Below are 24704 nucleotides of genomic sequence, written 5' to 3' on the forward strand. Positions count from 1 at the left end.
AGAGAGAGATGGCGTTTCAAAAAAATAAGGCACTGAGTGATTGAGGAAGACATGGATCTCTGGCCTCCTCTCTCTCTCTCTCTCTCTCTCTCTCTCTCTCTCTCTCTCTCTCACACACACACACACACACACACACACACACACACACGCACGCTCTCGAATTGGCACTCACATGCACAAGCAAACATTTACACACACACAAAAGAACATCCCTGTAGCTGGGCAGCGGTGGCTTGTGCCCATTTAATCCCAGCACCACTTGGAGGCAGAGGCAGGCGGATCTCTGTGAGTTCGAGGCCAGTCTGGTCTACAAAGCGAGTTCCAGGACAGGCTCCAAAGCTGCACAGAGAAACCCTCTCTCCAAAAATAAAATAAATAAATAAATAAAAAATTAAAAAAAAATCTCTGCCCTGTATTATGCTAATGTAACCATGTGAGTTTCGGTGCTCACCTCCTTTGTCTTCTCAGGTTCAGTTTCTCTGCTCAAAAACAGCAATACTCTTGGTCCTGTTTACTTCCCCATACTTCCCAGAAATTCACTTTGTTTCTCTTTCTCTTCTGCCAATGTCACGTGTCCTTTGGGGGTAATGGCCGGCACTTAAGCATAGCACTGGGGCATCTCCGGACATGGGGACTAGCTAGCATGATCTGCTATCCACCTGACTCTTTTCACATTTTCATCCTTGCTGGCCCCTTCCATGACTGAGGAAACAAGCCCACCCCCCAAAACAGTTTATGGGGTCTGAAAGCGGCTGCCTATGAGAAACATTAGGAATCGCTCGCCCATCATCTCTGATGGGGCCGATTCTGACAGGGCCACTGGTCTGAGTGTCACAACCATGCTATTTTTCCTATGACCGCCTTGTGCGAGAGGCCAGGATCAGGTATGACACCCATCCTCATGAAGGCAGGGGGCCCGGGCTTTGGGGACTAGGGGGCGCGCGCGGACTCAGGGTGAACCTTCCTTCCTGTCCCCCGCAGCGAAGGGTGGGAACCTCAGGTTTCCGCGGGCTGCGGCCAGGCAGAGGGCGGAGCATCCGGAGGGCGTGGCTGCACGAGGGGCGTGGCTGCACATGAGGGGCGGGGCTAGGCCGCCACCCCCGCGGGCACGAGAAGAGGAAGGTGGCGTGCGGCGCGCTGCGCGCATTAAAGTATCAGTCGGCCGGCGAGCCCAGCCTCGGCGTGTACGCGGCCGTTCCCGCGCCGCGGCGTCTGCCTGGTGAGTCCGCCCACCCTCCCGGGCGCGCCTTCGCCCTGCGTTCCCCTGCGGGGCTCGGCGCCGAGCTCAGTCTGGTATCCGTTCGGTCCTTCGCGGTGGCGGGGCGCTTGCGCCTTGGTGGAGGCGGGGTGGGGGCGCCGGCCGCCGGGTGCCACCGCGCAGCTGTGGGCCAGGCACGGGAGGGCCCGGGACGCGCGCTTGGCCCTGGTCTGCTTGCGCGGCAGGCCTCCTGGTGCACCCGGGACCCCGCGGGCGCGCTCCACTGGGCAGGTGCGCGCGGCGAGGGGAAGACGGGCCCGTAGACCGGCAGGCTCGGGCGAGCGCTCTGCCGTGGCCACCCACCAAGATGAGCGAGGGACGGCGTACAGCCCGCAAGTGGGCCCCGCGACAGACTCTGAACCCCAACCCGAGCACAGACCTTGGACTCCAGGGAAGGGCACCTTCCCTCCATCTGTGGGCGCCTAAACTGGGAATGTGGCCGCCCCCTGCCGCGTCTCCAGTACCTGAAGCGGTTTGAAAATATGGGTTGAGACTGGCTGCTGGTGTTTTTAAAAAGTTTGTTGAATGGTTGGCCAAATAACCTTATAGGATTCTAGAAGAAATATGCAGCCTTCAGCCACCAAGTGGCTGGGCCCCCAAGGATTCACTCATTCACGCACTCATTCATTCATTTATATCCTCAGCAAATGAATGTGCACCAGGGATGGGTCAGGGTGGAACTGTTGTGAGTAGTTGGACTGAAAGGCCAGGTGTCATCGATTGTAGGAATGAGATTGGCCCTCATCTGATAAGCGGGTAATGAAGAGCAGACTGAGGACCCAACCCCGACTTTCCCAGGCTACTGCTTGGTGCCAGGCCAGGCTTGCTTGCCCTTCCTGGAAGACTGCCTTGAGACCAGATCGAGGGTGACCTAACTATGGAAGGGAGTTGCGGGGGAACCGCAAGAATGATGTGGATTTTCCACATTCCATCTCCACCCAGCCATGACACTTCAAAGTCCTGAGTGCTCCCCTGAGACCTTGGGCAGCGCTGTCCTGGACAAACCCTGGCAGTCAGCTTTGAGGGTTCCCGAGTTCCAGAGGCTTCAACCCTTGAGAGGGCTGAGCTCTTGCAAAGTTTTGTAGGTAGGGAGAATTGTGTGTAGGTAGGCAGGAATTGTGTGTGTCCTCGCCTCTCTGGGCCCTCTCGCCTAGGAAAGGAATGGTGTTGGGGTTGGCTTGTCACAGCTCAAGTTAGCAGGCATCTCACCCACTGAGTGCAGGTTCCTGAGGAACAAGGTGCTAGCTAGCTCCTGCTGCTGTGGTCTGTAGTGTTGGGTACCGGCTTTGGTGATGGCCAATGCAGAGAGCTGCCCCGATGTGGCATGCACTCTGTTCTGAAGAGATTTGGGTAGATCCGAGGTGGACGAGTTGAGGGTGTACCTGAAAAGGGGGCGATTAGGGCAGTTTGCAGAGGATGCTGGGGAAGGGGAGGTGATGTTCACAGCTTGAGGTCACCTGGTTCCTCTTATTTGCTTGTAAGAATAGCCTACCCTAGGGTTCAACAGTGCTGGGTGCCTGGACCCAGCCTTTTAGACCTTTTGAAGGGCGGTGCATGCTGTTCTAGCTGCCCCCTTTCCTCTCTAGTGAGAGGTTGAGGATGGGGGACCTACCTCTAGGCTGTGGAAGGCCACACAGCCATTGTCATCAGGGATACAGTGAATCTGGTGGTTCCCTGGATGTGAGCTTGAGACTGGCAGTCTGTAAGAAACTCCTGCTGTGGGTCTGTGGTCATTGGACATTTGTTCTGTGGCTGCATCTCTGGCCACCATTTGCCAGGCTGTGGCCGCGGAGGGCAGCTAGTGTTTCGGTTCTGGCCACTCTGCCTGGCTGGGCACCCTCAGAAGCCACATATATCCTTCCCCATAGTCACAGGCCTGAAGGAGACAGCTAAATTGAAGCCTCAGGGTGGAGGGTGGCAGTGATCAAATACCACACAGAGCTTTCTGTGCCTGGTAAGCACATGAGGGCACTTTCTGGTTTTTCAAGACAGGGAGTCTCTGTATAGCTTTGGCTGGTCCTAGAGCTTGAACTCAACTAGAGACCCGCCTGCCTTTGCCTTCCAAGTGCTGGGATTAAAGGCACGTGCCACCAACACCCGGCTACAAATTTATTTTTTTAAGGCAGTAGGCTGCCCAGACTAGTTTCCAACTCAAAAGTACTTTCTTGCTGGACAGTGGTGGCGCACACTTTTAATCCCAGCACTCAGGAGGCAGAGGCAGGTGTATCTCTGAGCTCCAGCCAGGGCTAGACAGAGAAACCCTGCCTCAAAAAACAAACAAGCAAACCAAAAAGAGTACTTCCTGCCTCAGCCTCCTAAGTCCTGGGACTATAATGTGTACCATTTATATTAATTAGCTCATTTCTTATTACAGTAATTAGAGACTAGATTCCTTTCTTCAGATAGGTAAACTGGGCAGAGAGAGGCTAATTCATTTGCCCAGGGTCTCAAAATCAGATTCAGAACACGCAGTTCTCATTGCACTGGGCGGGGGCTTTCCCTGGCCAAGCTGCTCTTCCCAAGGGAGGAGGTGTATCCATGGGACTGGCAGACCTGGGGGCGGGGGGTAAGGAACAGAGAACGGCCTTAGACTTGTTTGTTTTTCAGTACTCGGGACGAACCCAGGCCTGGTCTGTATGTGCCAGATGTGCACTCTGCCACCGAGTCAGACATCCATGCCCCTTCCTGTAGTCTCCTCTTCCTACTGTTGCTAGAGGGGACAGGGCAGCCAGTTGTATGAATGGAGAAGCTGGAACTTGAGTGCTGGGAGCTTCTACGGTGGGGCTTCCCCCAAGAGCCATCCTGGCGGATAGCCACAATTTCCCTGCCCACAGTTCGGCGTTCTTCCTCTCTTACTCATCTCCTTGTTTTCACTGGTCCAAACGGGAGGGTTATTTCAGACCAAAGGGTAATCGTATCTGTCTGAATGAGCTGAAAAGCAATCATTTCTAGAGGTGCTGCCATCTTGAAAATTGAGTTCTTAGCTGGCTTTATGGGTGCTTGTCCTCATGGACATGCCTGCTGCAAAAAAGAAAGCAGTCAAGAAAGGAAGAACCAAAAATCAAACAAACAATCAAGAAAGGGGGGGTTGGGTGGTGGTGGTGGTGGTGGTGGTCCACGCCTTTAATCCCAGCACTCGGGAGACAGAGGCAGGTGGATCTCTGTGAGTTCGAGGCCAGCCTGGTCTACAGATCGAGATCCAGGGCAGGCCCCACAGAGAAACCCTGTCTTGAAAAAAAAGAAGAGGCCATGTGCTTTCTTGGCGTTGTGCCTGGAAGGGTGTGGAGAGCCCTGGCGGCAGCCCTGGCCCAGGACTGGGCTTGGTGGAAGTGAAGCAGCAGCCAGATGTAGGGGGGTTGCCCGTCTGTGTGTCTTGGGACACACCCCAGCTCACGGTGTTAAGTGCCTTTTTGCAAAACTTCTTGCAAAACTTCCTGCTTGTTTTCTCTGACCTGGAAGCATCTCCTGGCCTATAGTGAGTCTGTTCCCACCAAGATGGCCCCGGCAATGACTGAGGCAGGTCTGTGCTGCCTTAGACTAGGGTGGTCTCCTTCAGTGATGAACCTTCTTTGTTTGGTTTTCGTTTCCGGAGACAGGGTCTCATGTATCCCAGTTTGGTTTCCCACTGTGTGGCTGAGGATGACCTCAAACTCCTGATTCTCCAGCTTCCGTCTCCCCTAGTGCTGGGATGACAGACATGTGCCACCACCCATGCGCTAAACCTTCCTTCAGAGGCAGTAAAAGAATCGAGCCGAAGCCTGGGTGGGTGCTGGCTGATCTTGGGAGTTCAGGTGAGGGAGATTGGGAGAGTCCAGTTTGTCTGATCAGGAGCTGTTGGCTGCCGGCTTCTACCCGAGCCAGCAGTAATGATCCTGTGTCTCGTGTCTATATTTGGTCTCGTTTTCATAACTAGTGCATACATACATGTTTCTCCTATAATGGGGCTCTTCCCAATAAACCTACCATAAGTTGAAAAAGATTACAAGTTAAAAAGGCATTTCGTACGCCTAAGTACACTATGTTACCTTAGCCCACCTTGTGTGTCCTCAGAACAGACGTAGCCTTCCAAGGGGTGTGTGAACCCCCATGGGGACAAAGGGACCACTGCCATGCTGGGTACCTAGAGATCCTGGAACTCACCAAAGCAGCCCTGCTCTACGTGAGGACCTGGAAAGCCTTTGCCTGGACTTCTGTGGGAACTTTCCAACAGGCTTTTCCTTATCAGTCTTGGAAAGGTGGGTTGGGGCTAGGTGACGTCATCTGGAAGAGGCCTCCAGAGCCCACCACGCCTCCTCAGTCTGGCATCTTGCCATCCTCTCTTATACCATAGACCTAACTTCCCTTGAGTTCCAGATAAGGCTAGGCAAGTCTCTGGCCAAGACATGGCCTTGTTCTTCCATGAATATCTCTAGACACAGGGAGACCACACTCCACGGTCCTTCCTGGGCTGACCGTGGGGAGCATGTCCCCAGGAGCATTTCTCATTAGGCAGGGCGGTGGTGCTGGTGTCCTACCTGTCATCCATCCTGCTTTGTCCCCTTAACAGACGAGGAAAAGGTCGCTTTCCGCTGTGGTGTGGGAGACAGGAAAGTGCTGTTACCCAGGGCAGGCCAACGGCCAGCTCTGGCCCTTGAGTGTAGTACAAGCGTCCAGTCATCTCTCCATTGTATTCTCTGCTGGGCTAGGCACCCCATTCCCTCCAGGACTAAGCTCAAAGCCTGGGGGGGGGGGGTGAGCAGAAGGCAGAGGGCAAAGGCATGCAGACACTGCAGAGTGGCCTCTGGGACATCTGTCTGCCCCCCTGCCGGCTCACCCGTGGGACATCTGACTCCCTTTCTAGCCATCTTGCCCCGCCCAGTGCTGAGATCTTTCAGAAGCCCAGGTCCTGGGCAGGGAGGGAAGCAGGGGGCTGGCTCAGAGGCTTCAGGCATCCAGGATGGCCAACTTCTGAGGGCCTGGTGGAGCCACAAGTGATGGGACAGCCCAGGTTACGGGGTACACGGGCTCTCATGACACCCCACAGGTGATGGGACAGCCCAGGTTCCGGGGTACACGGGCCTCTCTCATGACACCCCACAGGTGATGGGACAGCCCAGGTTCCGGGGTACACGGGCCCTCTCTCATGGACGGGATGCCCCACAGGTGATGGGACAGCCCAGGTTATGGGGTACACGGGTCCTCTCTCATGACACCCCACAGGTGATGGGACAGCCCAGGTTCCGGGGTACACGGGCCTCTCTCATGCCACCCTTCAGCTATATTTACTTTTTTTCCCGTGGCAGTGCTAATGGTTAAATGCAGTCTTTCGCCCGCTAAGCAGCGGCTCTGCCACTGAGCTGTGCTCTTGTTCTAAAGCCATTGTATTGCTGGTGTGGTGGCTGGTGTCTGTAATGCCAGCACTCGGGGGCCCAAGGCGGAAGGCTGAGAACAAGTTCCAGAGCAGCTAAACTTGTCTCAGAAAGCCCAGATAAGGGCCTAAAGATATCAGAGTAGTTAGTTCAGTGCCATAAACCAGGCACAATGGTTTACATCTGTAATCCCAGCACTTGGGCAGTGGAGGCAGGAGGATCAGAAGTTAAGGCCATTTTTGCCTGCATATGAAGTTCCAGGCCGACCTGAGGTCCATGCTGGACAAGCATTCCACTAGCTGAGATGCATCCCAGTCTATGTATATGGGTGTTCGCCCACACCACTTTCATGCTGGTGCCCAGGGAGGCCAGGCGAGGGTGTCAGATCCCCTGGAACTGAGGTAGCAGATCATTGTGAGCTGCCGTGTGGGTTCTGGGAATCAAACCCAGGTCCTCTGAAGAGCAGCCAGTGCTGTTAACAGTTGAGCCGTCTCTCAGGCCCATGTCCTTTTCTGTTTCACGTAATCATTTTGTTATGGGACACACCGGAGCATGCATATGGAAATCAGGTGACAATTTCCTGAAAAGTCCTTCCATTATGCGAGTCCTCGCGGTTAAATTCAGGTCGACAGGCTTGGTACTTATGTCTCTAGCTGCTGAGTCATCTTGCCGGCCACTTCCATATTCTTGCTAAGTTGGCTTTGAAACTACCGTGCAGGTCAGGCTGTCCTCAAACTTAAGACAATCCTCCAGTTTCGGCTGCCCGAGGGTTGAGATTACACGCTATCTTCTTATACTTTTTATCTTCTCAGTAGTATCTTTTGGATCATAGAAGGTTCCAATTTTGAAGACTAATTTATAGAATTTTCTCTTTTGTTACTTGCCTCTGGGCTGTGTCTTAGGTATTGCTTAGTACAAGAGAATTGAGATTTTTTTTCTCCCATGTTCTCTTTTTAATTTTTAAATTTTATTTTAAAAATTACGTGTGTGGATGTTTTGACTGCATGTATGTCTGTGCACCATCTGTGTGGTGCATCTGGTGACTTCAGAGGCCAGAAGAGGTCATTGTATCCCCTGAGACTGGAGTTTCAGTTGTGGACCACTCTTCAGATACTGTGAATCAAGCCCAGGTCTTCTGGAAGAGTAGCCAGTACTCTTAACTGCTGAGCCAGCTCTCTGGTCCCCAGTGTGCTCTTTGAAGTGTTACAGGCTAGCTCTTACACTTAGGCCTATCTTTTTTTTTTTTTTCCTCTCTCTCTCTTTTCTTTTAAGAATTTGTCGGGCTGGAGAGATGGCTCAGAGGTTAAGAGCATTGACTGCTCTTCCAGAGGAACCAGGTTCAATTCCCAGTACCACATGGCAGCTCACAGCTGTCTGTAACTCCACTTCCAGAGGATCTGACACCCTCATTCAGACATATATTATAAATAAATATTTAAAAAAAAAAAGAATTTGTCTTTTGAAGCCAGGTGTGGTAATGCACAGCTTAGGAGGCAGAGGCAGGTTGATCTCTATTGAAGGCTAGCCTGGTCTACATAGTAAATTTGAGGACAGCCAGAGCTACATAGTGAGACTGTCTTTTAAAAAAACAAAAACAAAAAAACTATTATTCGGGCTGGAGAGATGATGGTTCAGTGGTTAAGATCACTGGCAGCTCTTCCAGAGGACTGGTGGGTGATTCCTGGCACCCACATGGTGGCTCATCACCCTTCGTAACTCCAGTTCCAGGGGATCTGACATCCTCTGCTGGCCTCCATGAGTACCAGGCACAGAGATACATGCAGGCCAAACACCATAGACACAAAATAAAAGTAAAATAATTTGTTAACCTTTAATGAACCTTTCTGTGTAGCTTCAAGTCATCTCCTGGTACCTCCAACACCCCGCATCATTTCAGCTCTTCTGAACTTGGCTTTCATCAAGACAGGCTGCTAAGGGAGTGTGCCAGGATGCCAGAGAAGCCGGCTCATGCCAACGCATGGTGGGACAGCTGCACTCTTGTTTGTGTATCATTTGACCCTGTCTGCTCACTGACAGTTGGGCTCACTTCCTCTTAGGTGACTCATAACAACTTTGTCAGAGTGACCTGGGTTTGTCTCCGGAAGTAGATCCTCTGGATGCTCTGACCCGGTGTGTCCTATGCTTGCTAATGCTACCACAGCACCCCGAAGTTTTCCTGTCTTCCTGAGTCTGGACAGTATGTCCATGGCCAATGTTTGTCTGATAGGAAAGACCTCTATCATCTATTTTTTTTTCAAATTTATTTACTTTTATGTGTCTGTTTCCTCTACATGCCTGTCTGTGTATCACATGGATGTCTGGTGCCTGTCGAGGCCAGGAGTCAGATCCCCTGGAACTGGTGTTGAAGACAATTGTGAGCCACCATATGGGCACTGGGAATCAAACCCAGGTCCTCAGGAGCAGCAGCCAGTTCTCTTCATTGCTGACCTCTCTCTGCAGCCCTCCTGGCATCGTTTTGAGATCTTTTGTATGCCATCAGGTGGAGGTGCGGATTCATGCCTTTGCTTAGGCAGAGTTGGTTGTTCCAGGGTCGTTGATTAAAACCCTGTTCTTTCCCCTGGCGGTGGCTCCACGGTCAGCAGTTGAGGAACCATCGATGATAGGTGATCGTGGGGTTGTCAACCAGGCCACACTGCCATGACTCTCTGGTGTCATAGTAAGTTGTGAAATCAGGAAGTAAAAGTCTGTCTGCTTTGCTCCTTTTCAAGATCGGCTGTTTTTGAAAAATGTCCTCTGCATTCCCTTATGAATTTAGGAACTGCTTGTCACTTCTGCAGAAAATGCCAGCCGGCGTTTTTTATAGGAACTGTACTGAATCTGCAGATCGTGTGGGGAGTGTCTTCCCACCGGTGACAGGTGCTTGCCTTTCATTTTTTTTCCTCTCAACAGTCTTTATAGTTTTCATTTAGTGTCCAGGCCTGACACTTGTATTAAATTTATTCCTATTTTAAATGTTTTGTATGTGTGTATTTTTTTTTTTTTCACAGCACTGGGATCGATCTCAGGCTCTTGGGAGATGTCTTCTACTGTGCAGCCCAGGTCTTAGTATTTTCTGTTTCTTGGTGCCATAACAGTCATTTAATTGTACTTTGGATTATCAGTGGTGTATAGAAAAACAGCCCAACGGTGCTCTCTTCTCTGCTGCCTTGCGTTCCTAGAGAATTAGTTCTGGTAGCTTTTTTAGTGGATTCCTTGGGTGATGTATGTCAGGTCAGTATGTTCAGGGGCATGCCAGTAGATTCCAGCGTGCAGCCAGGCTTGAAATATCGAGAGCACTGGGCACCACGGCACCGGCGTGACAGCCCCACAGCACCTGCGGGACAGCCCGGTACCTGGGAAGTAGAGGCAGGAGTGGAACTTGCTGACCAGTGTGTCTGGCACCCCTGTCTTCCATTTTGGATTTTGTCTTGGTCTGTGACTGGTACATGACAGATGAAGTGGTCTCCTTGTTGGCACAGCAAGGATTCAGTTTAATGATCTTAACATTTGTTCATCATGTGAAGGGTGGCACATCTGTTCTCTGTTGAGAAAGCACCTGTTGACGGACTGTTTTCTCTTGAGGTTCTCAGTCTCTTGAGCTCAGTTGAACTCAGTTTTGTGTCCAGTGGGAAGAACAGCATTTGTTATCTGGACCTATGAGTTTGGGTCTCTCCCCCTCCCCTCTTGACCCCCCTCTGTGTGTGTGTGTGTGTGTGTGTGTGTGTGTGTGTGTGTGTGTGTGTGTGTGTGTGTGTGTTTTGTAAACTTGACACAAGCTAGAGTCATGGGAAGAAAGAGCCTCAGTTGAGAAAATGCCTCCATCAGATTGGCTTGTAGGGAAGCCTAAGGGGCATTTTCCTGATTCCTGATTGATGTGGGAGGGTGCAGCTACTGTGGCCAGTGCCACTCCCAGGCAGGTGGTCCTGAGTGCGGTACGAAAGCTGGCAGAGCCTATCAGTAAGCAGCACTCCTCCATGGGCTCGTGCCTTGAGCTCCTGCCCTGACTTCCCTCAGTGATGGGGCGTGACCTGAGAGTTGTAAACTGAAATATGTACTTTCATCCCCAAGTTGTTTTTTGGTCACGTGTTTTATTACAATAGAAAGTAAAGCACATCCTCCCCCCCGCCCAAACTCCCACGGTGAACCGTGGTACTGGGATTGAACCCAGGGCCTTGTGCATTCTAGGCAGCCTTATTTTATTTTTATATATATAATTGTTTTTCAAGATAGTGTTTCTCTGTGTAGCTTTGTGCCTTTCCTGGAACTCAGTTTGTAGACCAGGCTGGCTTCGAACTCACAGAGCTTGCCTCTGCCTCCCGAGTGCTGGGATTAAAAGCATGCGCCACCACCGCCTGGCTAGGTAAGTTTTTTCAAGTGAGCCCTGACCTTGTAGGAGAGACTCCTGTCTCTGCCTTCAGAGGCTGGAACTGTTGGCAGGCTGCCACACCCACCCAGCGTTTAGGTGGATTCTGGGCATCCGAACTCAGATTCTCACACTTGAGACACCTTCCTACTCCCCGAAAACTTACTTTATTTCCTTTTTAAAGCCGGCTCTTACTGTGTAACTCTGACTGCCCTGAAGCAAACAACAATAACAACACTTCTGCTTGCATTGTCTGAGATGGGGTCTCTCTATGTTGCTTTGGCTGGTCTAGAACTTGCTGTGTAGCCCAGGCTGGCCTCACACTCACAGAGTCCTCCTCCCTCTGCCTCCCCAGTGCTGGGATTAAAGGTGTGCACCACCACATCTGGCGCCCGAAAAAATTTTAAACACTGTATGTATTTTTATTTTATTTATTTATAGCCAGGCATGGTGGTGTACACCTTTAATCCCAGCACTCAGGAGGCAGAGGGAGGAGGATCTCTGTAAGTTTGAGGCTAGATTGGTCTAGGTAGCCAGTTCCAGGCTAGCCAAGGCTACACAGCAAGATTCTATCTCAAAAAAAAAAAAAAAAAAAAAGATGACTTCATGCATATATATAACATCGTTTGATCATTTGCTGTGTTTTCTTATTTAATGGGATAGTTCCAGGGGTGTCCCTGTTTGCCCTGCTGTGTTCCCCATGCTGGGCTAACCCTGGAGCTCAAATGAGCCCCCGCCTCAGCCTCCCCGTCCCTGGGACTGTAAGTCCACACCACCGCACCAGGCTTAGGGAGTCAGTTGGGCCTCACTGGTTCTTTGAAAAGGTGTCCACTCTCTGGGATTTCCTGGACCTAAAAGTCATGTCCCAGTGCGTAAAGACATTTGCCCGGCAGGCCTGGTGCCCTGCAGTTTGCTCCTTGGAGCTTATGTAGAGGTATAAAAAGATTACTGACCCGGCAGAATTGGGCCCTGACCTCCACACATGCTACGGTACCTGCCACCCTATCGTGCTCACCTGTGAGCTCTTACAGGAAGTAACTTTTGCTGCTGCATGTTGATTGGCTTTTAGACAGCAGTGGGGACGGGGGGCCGGGGAGCAGAACATAAACCCGCTGCTTATGAAACCGTCAGGGTGGTGTCATTAATGGATAACCAAGTCTCTTCTAGGGTGCATGAGTTCCTGTTTTAATCGGCTGTCCGGCTTCCTCGCGTTTCTGACAACGCTTGGTGTTTATTGTTTTCTAATATTAGACCCTAGATTTGGAAAAAACAACTTTATTTGTCTACTCACTTATATTTTGCATGCTGTGGATGGAATTCTCAGGGCCTTGCTCATGTTGGCCGGTGTTCTACCATCAGGCTTTGTTCCCAGCCTTTTCAGGCTCTTTACACCTAAAGCTGTGTTGGGTAACCCTAGAAAATCTCAGTTTGACCATTTGTCCTGTAAAAAGAAAAAGAAGAGCGGGCTGGAGAAATGAGTGCTGGGAACTGAACCTGGGTCCTCTGGTGGGGCATCTGAGCCATCTCTCCAGCCCCCTTTAGTGTGTGTGTGTGTGTGTGTGTGTGTGTGTGTGTGTGTGTGTGTGTGTGCATGCATGTGTGGATTGCCCACAGAGGCTCATTCAGACATCAGATCCCTCTGGAGCTGGAGTTACAGGTGGTTAGGAACCACCTGGCATGGGTTCTGAGAACCGCACTTGGGTCCTCTGGAAGAGCAAGAAGCACTCCTAACCGCCCAACCATCTCTCCAGTCTCCAACCAGCCCCTCGAGGAGGCATACTTTGTTTTCAGGTTGTTGAGGGTCTAGCCCAGGGCCTCGGACGTGCTGGGCAGTGCTGAATCTTGGGTCTTTTAACCGTCATCCCCTTTAGGGTAGTGCTGCTCTGTGGACCGCAGATATTAATGCAGGCATTTTCCACAGACCAGCACAGGAACTTCACCCCGGGGAAGGCAGCGCTCGCCTTCCAGCTCCTGGCAGGCTTGCAGGCGGTTACAAATTCTTCTAGTTGCCATCGTCTGCTTCTTCGACTCTTGAATGATTTTTATTCATTTATTTGTTTATTTTTATGGAGACAAGGTCTCATGTGGCCCAGCCTAAGTGTAGTAGAGGACGACCTTGAACTTTTTTTTTTAATTATTTATTTTATATGCACTGGTGTTTTGCTTACATATATGTCTGTGTGAGGATGTCACATCTTGGATTTACAGACAGTTGTGAGCTGCCATGTGGGTGCTGGGAATTGAACCCTGGTCCTCTGGAAGAGCAGTTGGTGTTCTTAACCGCTGAGCCATCTCTCCAGCCCCCAACCTTGAACTTCTGATCATCACCTGCTCTACTTCCTGAGGGCTTCTTCCATGTGAGATGCGCAGTCCACGACGGAGCTGCATCTTTAACCCTTGGGCAGTTTTAAGATGGCACTGTGGTGTGGTTTGTTTGTTTTTGTTTGTTCCTGTTAAGTAATGAGTTAAATATTTAACATTTGTTCATTTAAAAAGATGGAAAACTCAAGGCTAGAAAGCACTGGCTGCTCTTCCAGAGGACCCAGGTTCAATTCCCAGCACCCACATGGCAGCTCACAACTGTCTGTAGCTCCAGTTCCAGGGCACCCGACACCCATGGCAAAATACCAATGCACATAAAATTAAAGAATTTTTTTAAAAAGATGGGAAACTCATTATGCTTTTCTGGCTGTTTCTTGGGCGTTCATCAGCCCTAAATCTGGGTGGCTTTTTCCTCTCTCGCTCTTGTCTTGGGGGCATTCTGTGTTCTGCTTTGTGGTCTCTGCACCTTGGACACTTGGTGAATGAACGAGTGGGTGCTTACAGTGGGGTGTGACGATAAACTTCAGCAGGGGGCACACGTGGGACACAAGGACACCCAGCTCTGTGTGTAACTACACTCACGTGCCGGGCCGTCTTCCCGCCTGGTGTGGCCTGTGTCTGCACTTCGGACATGTGGGAGGGGGGCTTTTGTGAGGTTCAGAGTGCTCAGCTACTTCACCTTTGGCTTCCATGGTGCAAGAGAAACTCTTGGGCCCCCAGGAGAGTGAGGGGGTGTCTGTTCATCTCACTGGTGACCTGGCTGTCCCAGAAACGCAGCTCTCCTGCCCCAGACTCCACCTGGTGGCGTCTGGAGGAGGTGGCCTCTGCTATGGCCGTGACTGAGGGCCAAGACCCCCGTGAGGTCTTGCCCTCGCTTTCACACCCGTGTCTAATGCTTCAGGAGGTGATGGGAACTGTGGAACAAGGTGGCTTTTTAAATATTCTTTCTGTCTGTTTTTGTATGTGTGTTGTGGGGGCAGGGTACACGGTGCGGGAGGTCAGGGGAACCTGGAGTCGGTTCTCCTTCGACCTTTCACATCATTCCGGGCTGGAACTCAGGTCAGCTGGTTTGCTGGCAAGCATATTCCGGCCTGCTCCTGGGTTTAGCTTTTTGAGGAACCTCCACACTACTTTCCATAGCAGCCATACTATTTGCATTATCGATAACAGTGTATACAGTGCATGGACATCCTTTGTTAACATTCTAAACAGAGGTTCAGCTATCACTGGAACTTTGTGTGTGTGTGTGTATGGTTTTTTTGTTTTGTTTTGTTTTTGTTTGTTTGTTTTTTTTGAAACAGGTTTCTCTGTATAATCCTGTCTCGAACTCGGGGAATCTGCCTGCCTTTGTTCCAAATGCTTGGATTAAAGGCATACGCCAGCACACATGGCTATTACTGAAACTTATAATTTCTAAGCTTAAATAGGTCAGATGGCTTTAGTGTAGAGTGATGTCATCAGTGCCCACCGGAAATGCAGGCTGACGAAGTAGCAGCCACCCTCAGGTGGAGGACCAGGTGCAGCCTTGACTCTTTCTGGATCAAAAAGTATGGTCATCTGCCCGCTGCTTGCCTGCAAAGATGGGCCTCTGCTGGTTGCGGGTGGGAGGTGCCTCCTTATCCTGGACCTTGGCCTTCACATTTTCTGTGGTGTCAATGGGCTCCACCTCTAGGGTAATGGTCTTGCTGGTCAGAATCTTCACCCAGATTTGCATTTTAACCTGATAATGAAGGTGATAAAACTGTGGAACACCTCAGAACGCCTCGTCATAAGAGCCTCCACACCGGACAAAGCCGCTTGTCTGGACATATGTCTTTTCTTTTTGGTTTTTGTTTGTTTGTTTGTTGTTTTAAGGCAGGGTTTCTCTGTGTAGCTCTGGCTGTCCTGGAACTCGCTCACAGACTCAGAGATCTGCCTGCCTCTGCCTCCCAAGTGCTGGGGTTAAAGGCGTGTGCCATAGATGGTGTAGGTGGCTGTTCCCTGAAGCGGGGCCTGTGGGGCCCCATTAGGATTCAGGATGCTCCCACACCTGCACTGCCCGGCTGGACATACTTCTTAAATTCAGTTTTCAGTGGCTTTGGTCCAGTCAGTGTGTGGTGGGTCAGAAAACTTGAGTGACAGACACATTTTGCCAGCCAAGCTGTCTTGCCGAGCTCAGAATGACCCTCCAAACTGTTTTCTTCCCATGAAGTCAGAATACACGCTGTCTGCTGGGCTTCATTGTGTGGGTGGAAGGGAAATGGGCAGGTGCTCCTGGCAGGCCCTGATCCTGTAATGTAGATGCTCTGCCGTCTCGCAGGTGAATGTGACTAGCTGGGAACCTGACTAACTAGTGTGAGGACTAACTATGGGAATTTGTGTGGGATGTGCTGGTTGGCCTAACCAGTGTGAGTAGCAAAATTTGGAGAACTGGCCTGGGGGTGCCCAGTGAAGCACCAACTGAGGCTGTAAGGAGGAAGACTGCAGACCTGACTGACTGGGTTGCTGCTCTGGTTCTGTGTGGAGAGCAAAAAAGGAACCCAGGCTGAGAGCCAGTGGTGTTGGGTGGGTATGGCCTCAGCTGCAGGGAGGGGGGCGTCCTGCATCCTGAAGGGCCACAGGGTCATTGCTTCAGGGAACAGCCACCTACACATCTGATGTCTTCTTTCAGGTGTTCCCTGGACTCGCGAGGCTGCAGGGCTTGGAGCTGCACGGCTTGAGCCATGGACTCTCAGGTTAGATTCTGGCATCTTTCCATTTTGTTCTTCCTGGGTGTTCCCGTTCATGGTGCAGCCTGACCCCTCACTTGACAGGTCTGCAGAGATCCACCTCAAATAGCCAACAGAGTTGGTCTCCCTTGGCACCCGACGGGTTTGGTGTGGGGCGGGGAATGTTCTTCCCGAAGGAGGGAATGGCGTGACCGTCAGCCTGGTAGACTTGGCAGGGCAACACAGACCAGTTGTATGAACGGAAGAGACCTGGGCTCTCGCTTGCCCCAGTGAGGGGCTGACTGCTGGCCGTGGGCAGTAGTGGTCTCTGGGTCTCCTGATGTCTCCCCTTCCAGTCAGCCACAGTCTGCTGCAAGGCTGGTGTCCTCCGCTGTCCTGCAGGGCCCTTAGAGAGTGCCTCTCTCCTGTGGGCCTCCTCCCCGCCCCGGGGGCAGGGCTGGATGAGGTTCCTCCCCTGCCAGGAACTTAGGTAGCTTGCCCAGTGCCCACAGGGTTGAGGCCACGGTGAAATGTTGACATTTTCTCTTCATCTTGGCATTTGATCCCACCCCCCCATCAGAACTTATATTTTATTGTAGATATTTTTGACTTTCTGAATTTTTTTATCCAGCTTTGTATGGTAAAGTAACATCAAGTTAGCATTTATTACATCTATTAAGTGCACAGTTGAGGGCCATTAAGTGACGCAATTTCATTTCTAAACTTTCTTGTACTATAGGGACTCATGGTACAGGCATTGCTGTCTGGGTGCCCCTCCCCAGTGCTGCTTCTGACTGCTCCTCCGGTGCTCCTCCCCAGTGCTGTTTCCTAGTGCTCCTCCCCGGTGATCCTCCCCAGTGCTCCTCCCCGGTGATCCTCCCCAGTGCTCCTCCCCGGTGCTCCCCCCGTGCTCCTCCCCAGTGCTGTTTCCTAGTGCTCCTCCCCGGTGCTCCTCCCCAGTGCTGTTTCCTAGTGCTCCTCCCCGGTGCTCCTCCCCGGTGCTCCTCCCCGGTGCTCCTCCCCGGTGCTCCTCCAGTGCTCCTCCCCGGTGTTCCTCCCCAGTGCTCCTCCCCAGTGCTCCTCCCAGTGCTGCTTCCCAGGTGTTGCTTTGGACACACTGCAGATCTGCAGTGAAGAGCAGAGAGGCCGTGAGCAAGGCCCTCCCTGCCAGCTCTGGGGCTCTGATTATGCACACCTGCTCCTGCAGTAGACCAGGGCAGAGGCAGAGTCTGACCGACCCGCGTCAGAACTCCCTAGAGTTTATCGAGCATCCTCTGCCTGCCAAGACCATCCTGGGCTCGTGAAGGGAATGATGGAGAAGTGCTTGTCGCTGGGAACAGAGCCAGTGCCATCAGACTCAGCTCTGTGTGTAAAGAAGGACGGAACTGAAACGATGACATTGCCTGGCTCCCCTGAGACAGTGTGCAGGCCTTACCCTTGAAGCTGCTTCCCCAGCGGGGTGGTTTCAGGAGGCCTTCTGTGGGAGGTAGTCACAGAAGGCCTCCTTGGTGTCTGCAGGTTTCGGTAGTTGGGGAGAGTTGTTGTTGGTTGTTTTTTACTCTTTGGAGAGGCCTGCCACCCAACTCCCAAATAAATCACTCGGAGGTTTATTCTCACTTATAAATGTCCAGCCTTAGCTTGGCTTGTTTCTTGTCAGCTTTCCTTAACTTTAAATTATCCTGTCTACCTATTGCCTCTGGACTTTTCCCATTCTCTTACTTCTGTAAATCTTACTCTTACTCCGTGGCTTGCTGTGTAGCTGGGTGGCTGGCCCCTGGAGTCTTCCTCCTTCTCTGGCTCTTTTTTTTCCTCCCAGATTTCTCCCTCTATTTATACTCTCCTGCCTCACTATTGGCCGTTCACCTCTTTATTAGACCCTCAGGTGTTTTAGACAGGCACAGTAACACAGAGTTAAACAAATGCAATATAAACAAAAGTAACACGCCTTAAATACTATTCTGCCACAGAGGGTACTGCAGAAAATGCCTCCACCCCTAGGCCTCTTACTGGAGCATTTGGATCCTCAGAGTTGCTGGCTCTTACAGGCAGTGAGCCTCAGGCCTGCCTGTGCCCTGACCCAGGCTTCTTTGAGCTTTCCTGACTCCATTTTCACCTTAGGTCAGCAACGGCTCAGGCCTGGAGGCTGCGCACATCACAGACCTGCTGGTGTTTGGCTTTCTCCAAAGCTCGAAGTATAATTTCCACCAAGAACTGGAGGCACTGAGTCAGGAACTGCCTGTGGAAGTTTACCTGGATGCAGACTTCGAGGACGAGCTGCAGACCGATGGCAGCCGGGCCAGCCGTTCCTTCTACCAGGGAAGAATAGAGCCAGGTAGGCCCCGGCCTTGTCCCCTTCACCCCACATCTAGGCTTCACTGTCCCCCCAAAGGTTACAGGGGACTTTGGGGCTCAGTCTCTAACCCTGCTGAAAACAGCACCAAAACAGAGAGACATTAAACAGAGCCCAGGGCTCAGGTCAGGGAAAGACCAAGTCTAGATGTGGCCAGAGTGATACAGGTTCAGCGGGGAGTGAGACCGCATGGTTCAGGGACAGCTCGGCTGAGTCCTGCTCCTGAAGGACGAGCAGTTTGATCTGAGGCTACTCATTTCCCTCTGCTGTGCCTCAGTGTCCTTATCTGGAAACCAGGGTCAGAATACTTCTGTGCTCTGGTTCTCTCTTAAAGTAATAACAAGTCACAGTTGGACAGCTGCCTGAGGGAGGGAGGGAGCTTGTCAGGAAACCAGAGGGGTTCAACCAAAAACTACAGTGATATTTACTGAGCACTTTTTAGGAGCTACGTACAAGTTTGTGATTCATTCATTCATTCACTCATTCATTCATTCATTCATTCATTCACGAAATTACCTGCTGGGCACCAGCTATATGCCACTCATGCATTGCTCTGAGTGTTGGGTATCTGACAGTAAACCAGAAGATTTTAAAATTAGTTTTTTAGGAGCTGGAGAGAGGGCTTGTGATTAAGAGCATGTGTTACTCTCGTAGAGGACCCAGGTTCAGTTCCTTCATGCACAGTGTGGCTCACAACTCTAGATTCTGGGGCACCCAACGCCCTCTTCTGACCTCCGTGGATACCAGGCACGAAATTGGTACACAGACATAAAACACTCGTACCCATAAATAAATTAATCTAAACAGAATTGCAGGTTTTCAGAGGCTTATGTTTTAGCCGCTGTGTCAGACAATAGAAATAGATAAAAGCGCATAGTAAGTGCCAGAAAAAGAAAGGGAGCAGACTGGATAGAGACCGCCGCACAGTAGGACCAGGCAGTGGAGGAGCAGGGCAGGACAGTCCCAGTTAACAGTGCGCAGACACAGTACCCCGGGCGTTTACAGAGTTAGGGGGCTGGGACACCCCACTGCTGCCCTGTGAGGAGGTAAAGGATGTGTGGTCTCCAGGCAGCGTGTAGCCGAGCGGGGACTCAGATGCCACTGATGACTCAGCCCCTTCCCTAGTCCCAGGCTGGTCCCAGGCTCATCTCAGCGGTGCATCCCGGGATGCCGCAGCTCTGGGCCTTTTCCCGGCAGCAGCAAGTAGTTAATCTGGGACAGACCTGCTTCTGCAGCCAGCTTCTGCTCTTCGGGCCTTCCCCGGGCTCAGGGCCCACGGCTGGTGGGAAGTGGCAGGAAGCTGTGGGCCAGGACCATCGCTGAATCTTGTTTCTATCTGCTGCCTGAATGTTCAGATTCTGAAAGTCAGGAGGAAATCATCCAGAACATTGCCAGGCGTCTCGCCCACGTAGGCGATGAGATGGACCACAGCATCCAGCCCACGCTCGTGAGACAGCTGGCGGCACAGTTCAGGAACGCCAGCCTCTCGGAGGAAGTAAGTATGTGACTGCAGCCCCCCAGCTCCTCCTCTAGGGCGCTGGGGAAGTGTGGGGACGCTGGGGAAGTGTGGGGACGCTGGGGAAGTCTTGGGACGCTGGGGAAGTGTGGGGACAGTCTCCTTTGCAGAGCCAGAGTCTCTCAGGAAGTGAGTTCTGTCCTTGACTGCCACAGCATGGTAGTCAGTTGAGATGTAGGATCCCTTAAGTCAGAATCCAGAACTTAGGGGGAAGCCTCCAGAAAGAAGATCAAAATGCCTGATTACAGAAGACTCGGTCTTCGCTTTGGAGAGTCAGATGAAGACGCCAGGCAGGGGAGGCCTCGAAGTCGTCTTCCCAGAGTGGCAGTGTGACGTACGCCTCTGCCTGGCTTTGTGGCCACAATCAGCACATGGGAACCGACAAGACTCCTCCTGCTTAGTACTCAAGCCTGTTCCTCGGCACTGTGTCCTTCCCCAAGGAGAGAATACCAAACCCCAGGCTTTGAAATACCTGCCTCTGCAAGGGGTGGAGGAGGGGGATTCTCTTCTTTTTTGAAAAAATAACTTAAGTTGATCTTACGTGCGTTGGTGTGAAGGTGTCTGTTGCACAAATCCTAATTGGTCTTATAATAAAAACCCGGAGGGAGATATTGGGGGAAATGCTGAAAGATCAGAGGAAACAAGTCCCAGCCACTTCTCACCTCGCCAACTCCTCAGCCGAAAGTGAAGATCCTGTCTCCACGAATCCTCAGACTAATGCCCCTGAGTCCTCAGCCGAAAGGGCGTCGGACTCCTGTCTCCTCCTGCCTTAGATTCCTTTCTCTGCCCAGCCATATCACTTCCTGTTTCAGCTTCTCTAATGCTGGGATTAAAGGTGTGTCAGGATTAAAGCCACTGCCTGGCTCTTTTTAAATGGATTAATGTCGTGTGGCTTTGAACTCAGAGATCCAGATGGATTCTCTGCCTCCTGAGTGCTAGGATTAAAGGTGTGTGCCACCATTGCCTGGCCTCTGTTTTATCTAGTGGTTGGCTCTGTCCTCTGATCTTCAGACAAATTTTATTTGTTAGCGTGCAAACAAAATAATCACCACAGGGGTCAGATTCCCCTGAAATTGGAGTTGCAATAGTTATGAGCTGCCATGTGGGTGCTGGGAATTGAACTCAGGACCTGTGGAAGAGCAGCCAGTGCTCTTAACCTCTAAGCCATCTCCTCAGGTCTTGTGGTCTAGTGTCTGCCTTTCCCTCATGAAGGAGAGATAACATGTAGCCCCTAAAGCTAAGCACACCGGTAAGATGAGCCTCGGCCATCCTCCTGAACAGCCAGTCTGTAAGAATCTGACTGTCGGGAGCAACTCCGTGGTGTGCACAGGCTGCTCAGTGAACACGCACTGCTCCGTGCCCATGCCCCTCCCCACGGCCTGGGGGCACCGAATTCTCCCCATTCCCTCTGCCCAACACTCTGAGCCATTTAGTGACCGCCCCCGTCTGAAAGGAAGGACATCAGTAAACTGTCTTCTTTCCTGTGCAGGACAGAAGGAACTGCCTGGCCAAAGCCCTTGACGAGGTGAAGACGGCCTTCCCTAGAGACATGGAGAATGAAAAGGCCATGCTGATAATGACCTTGCTGTTGGCCAGAAACGTGGCCAGTCATGCGCCGTCCTTGCTCCCTGATGTCTTCCGCACGACAGTGAACTTTATTAACCAGAATTTATTCGCCTATGTGAGGAACTTGGTTAGAAATGTAAGGACCAGTGACACCGGCCCCTGGCTTCTCGGGGAGTCCCGTGGTCCCTGCCTGCTTGCCTACCCTATTCTCTGGACTGTTCTGAACCCAGCAGAGCCTTCTGCTGAAGCCCCCCCCTCCCCCTTCCCCCTCCCTCTCCCCCTCCTCCTCCCTCCCCCTTCCCCCCTCCCCCTCCCCCTTCTGACTGACCGAAGACTGACTATGTTCAGCTAAGAGGCAAAGGCGTTGGGATCCAAGCAGGGTGGGGGACATGGAGTGGCAGGGATGACGGCAAGGGCTCAGCTCTCTTGAGCTACTCTGTACTGTCACAGACCTAAGCATAGGTGTGTGTGTGTGTGTGTGTGTGTGTGTGTGTGTGTGTGTGTGGTGTGTGTGTGTGTGTGTGTGCATGAGTGTGAGCGTGTATGGGGGTGCCCGTGGAAGCCAGAGGTCATTATCGGGTGTCTTCTTTTATCTTGTTTCTGTCTTTTTGAGTTGGGGTCTCAGTGAAGCTGAGGCTTGTCATTTAGGCTAAGCTAGCTGGCCAGCGAGCCCTGGGCTCCCACCCCCGCTCCCCCACCCCGCCACCCCCTCCCTTCCCGGCCCTGGGTTACAGACGAACGCCTCCACTTGTTTTTGGTTTATATGCATTGGTGCCCTGTGCCACGTGTGTGCCTGACGCCTGCAGAGGCCAGAAGAGGGTGTTGGATCCTCTGGGACTGGAGTTAGAGCCACGTGGGTGCTGGGAATCAAGCTGGGGTCCTCTGCAAGTGCAGCCCGAGCTCTTAAGCACCGATCCCTCCCTCCAGCCTCCGGGTCTGGTGTTCACAGGGGTGCTGGCAATCCAGACTCAGCTCACTCAGTCAGAAGACAGCTGTGAGCACGGCTCTCTCCTCCACTGTGTGGATCCCAGGAATTGAACTCAGGTCATCGGGCTTGGCAGTGTACCCCTTCACCCACTGAGCCATCCCATCCCACCGGCCCATAATGTAAATTCTTTAAAAGTGTGCTTCCCGAGGATGATGGAGAGAAACTAATAGGGATAATAAATGAACGTGAGGAAGGCCATCTAAGCTCTCCAGTGACCTGAGGACATGCCATTGCCAGGGCAGCCATGAGTTCTGATTTTGGTGGTGCTGGGATAATTCCAGGGCCTTGCGCATGCTCAGGAAGAGTGCTTACACCAAGCTAAGCCCAAGTGGAAGCTAGATGGGATAGATCTAACCTGTAATAATATTTGTGAATGTTTAGTTTTAGAACATGTCAGAAACACTACCCAGGATTCCCTTTTGGGGGAGGAGGTTGTTTGTTTATTGGGGGAAGGCAGAGTCCACACTCTAATCCAAGATGGCATGGAATGCAAGACAGTCTCCCTGCCTCAGCTTCCTGAGTGCGGGCCTACAGGCATGCACCACCACACGTGGGTCTGCGGTGCCGGGGATTAAGCCCGGGTCTCTGCGTGTCAGGCAGGCAGTTTGCTGAGCCACGGCCAGAGCCCGGCGCTTGTGTTCTAGAGCCCTGAATCCTAGAATGAACTGACTCTGCTGCTCTTGTCTTAGGGGATGGACTGAAGGACGCCTGCAGAAGCGTGACTGGCTGGAACCCAATACGGCAAGAACGGTGAAGCTGCTTCCGAAGGAACCGTAGCCATGTAAACATGTCGGTGTGGGGACAGGTCTCTATTGTCAGGACAGTGTTTTGAGCTGGTGACTCACTTAAGATTTCTACATCGAGGTAGTCTAATGAAGATGCCAGCTTGCTCGTATCTGAAGGGCTTACGCCAGCTCCTGCATCCACACCATATACCTTTATTTTATCAGCTGTATGGGTTCCTACTTGGAAATTAAATTTAAAAGCAGGTTGTAAGGCAGAAAAACTTATTTGTAATGTGAAGTTACTGTTCATGAGAGGCCAGCTCTGGGACGTTGTTTTGCCCATGCGGGCGGGCTTCTGTTTCAGAACAGTGTTAGGAGGGGTGCCCTGGCCCAGGAGGGAGAATTCCACCCAGTGTGGGGACATCTCTGCTCAGAAGGCCACAGTCTTCCTTTGTAAAAGGCAGCGAGGTCTGAGACTTCGATTCTGTTCTCTAATCATGGGAAGTGCTAAGCAGCCCTCCCCGCACGACCCATACCCAAGGGCTCAGCGTTTCAGGGACTGTTTCCTAAAGCTTCCAACCCAGGGGGAACCAACTGAGTTGTGCCCACACCCCATCCGTGTGAGGTCAGCTGTCACATCAGGTTCTCGCCAGGGAACACATCGCACAAGGAGCAACTCAAGTACCAGAGTCAACCGGATGAGTAGGGGAGAGGTCTGACAGCCTGTCATCAAACATAGCACTGTCACCATGTGCACGCAGGGCAGCGGGCCACCGTCTCAGTCGGTTCACAGAGCCGGTGTCGGTCACGGCCGATAGATTCTCTTGGTTGTAAAGCAAAATTGCCATCCTCTCCCCCGGGCCAGCCTTCTAGAAAGATTCCATCCAGTATCAAAGCCAAATGTTCCTCTTCGCTTTGTATTTCAGAGACAAGGTCTGACTGTGCATCCATCCTCAAAGGCAGGGTGGCTCTGCTAACTTTCCTAACGCTGGGATTGCAGGCGTGGGCCTCCACTCCCCACTAAGTGTTCCAGTCTTGAATTCATCCCCGCCATGAGGGCTTGGTGGATCATGGAAATGGGTGGATTTTTCTTTAGTAACACGATCCTTGTGTGGGTATAAGTGACAGATGATTTTAATTCAGGGACTATTTTTCATTCTGTTCTAAAAATATGTGAATTGATTTAAGTGATAGAAACTTGTTTCTTTAAAATAAAAGGCTTTCTTCTCTAAAAGATGAGTGCACAGCGACATCTCCTAGATGATCTAGTACATCAGAAGGTCCAGCACAAACGCAAGTGTTTGAGGTCACAGTTCCTAAGCCTGGCTCTATTCCAGCGACTTGACTAGCTCTGCTCACTGGGAACTGAGATGTGGCTTTGAATGCCAGGATCGTGCTTTCAGAACTGAGGCAAACCAAGAATGCATATACTTAGACTTACAAAACAAAACTGTCTGAAGTAACCCCCAATGGCAAGAGGATTGAACAAAAAGATGAGTCACCGGTTATCATAAAATTCCATTTTATTGTCACCTCCAGGGTGTGTCCCCCCAAGACATTGCTTCTGACTGAAAGCACGGT

At 51.6% G+C, this 24704-nt stretch overlaps 1 protein-coding gene across 1 annotated transcript; it reads left to right on the forward strand.

The window, feature by feature from the left end:
• Nucleotides 1-1090: 1090 nt before the first annotated feature.
• On the forward strand, nucleotides 1091-24357 carry Bid (BH3 interacting domain death agonist). Its single transcript, XM_028880432.2, has 6 exons — nucleotides 1091-1219; nucleotides 15942-16005; nucleotides 18097-18310; nucleotides 19684-19823; nucleotides 21334-21546; nucleotides 23088-24357. The coding sequence occupies exons 2-6, from the start codon at nucleotides 15994-15996 to the stop codon at nucleotides 23097-23099; spliced, it is 591 nt and encodes a 196-aa protein (XP_028736265.1). The 5' UTR covers nucleotides 1091-1219; nucleotides 15942-15993; the 3' UTR covers nucleotides 23100-24357.
• Nucleotides 24358-24704: the final 347 nt, after the last annotated feature.

Source organism: Peromyscus leucopus, chromosome 3 (genome assembly GCF_004664715.2).
Source record: "Peromyscus leucopus breed LL Stock chromosome 3, UCI_PerLeu_2.1, whole genome shotgun sequence".
In the NCBI taxonomy this organism is placed as follows: Eukaryota; Metazoa; Chordata; class Mammalia; order Rodentia; family Cricetidae; genus Peromyscus; species Peromyscus leucopus.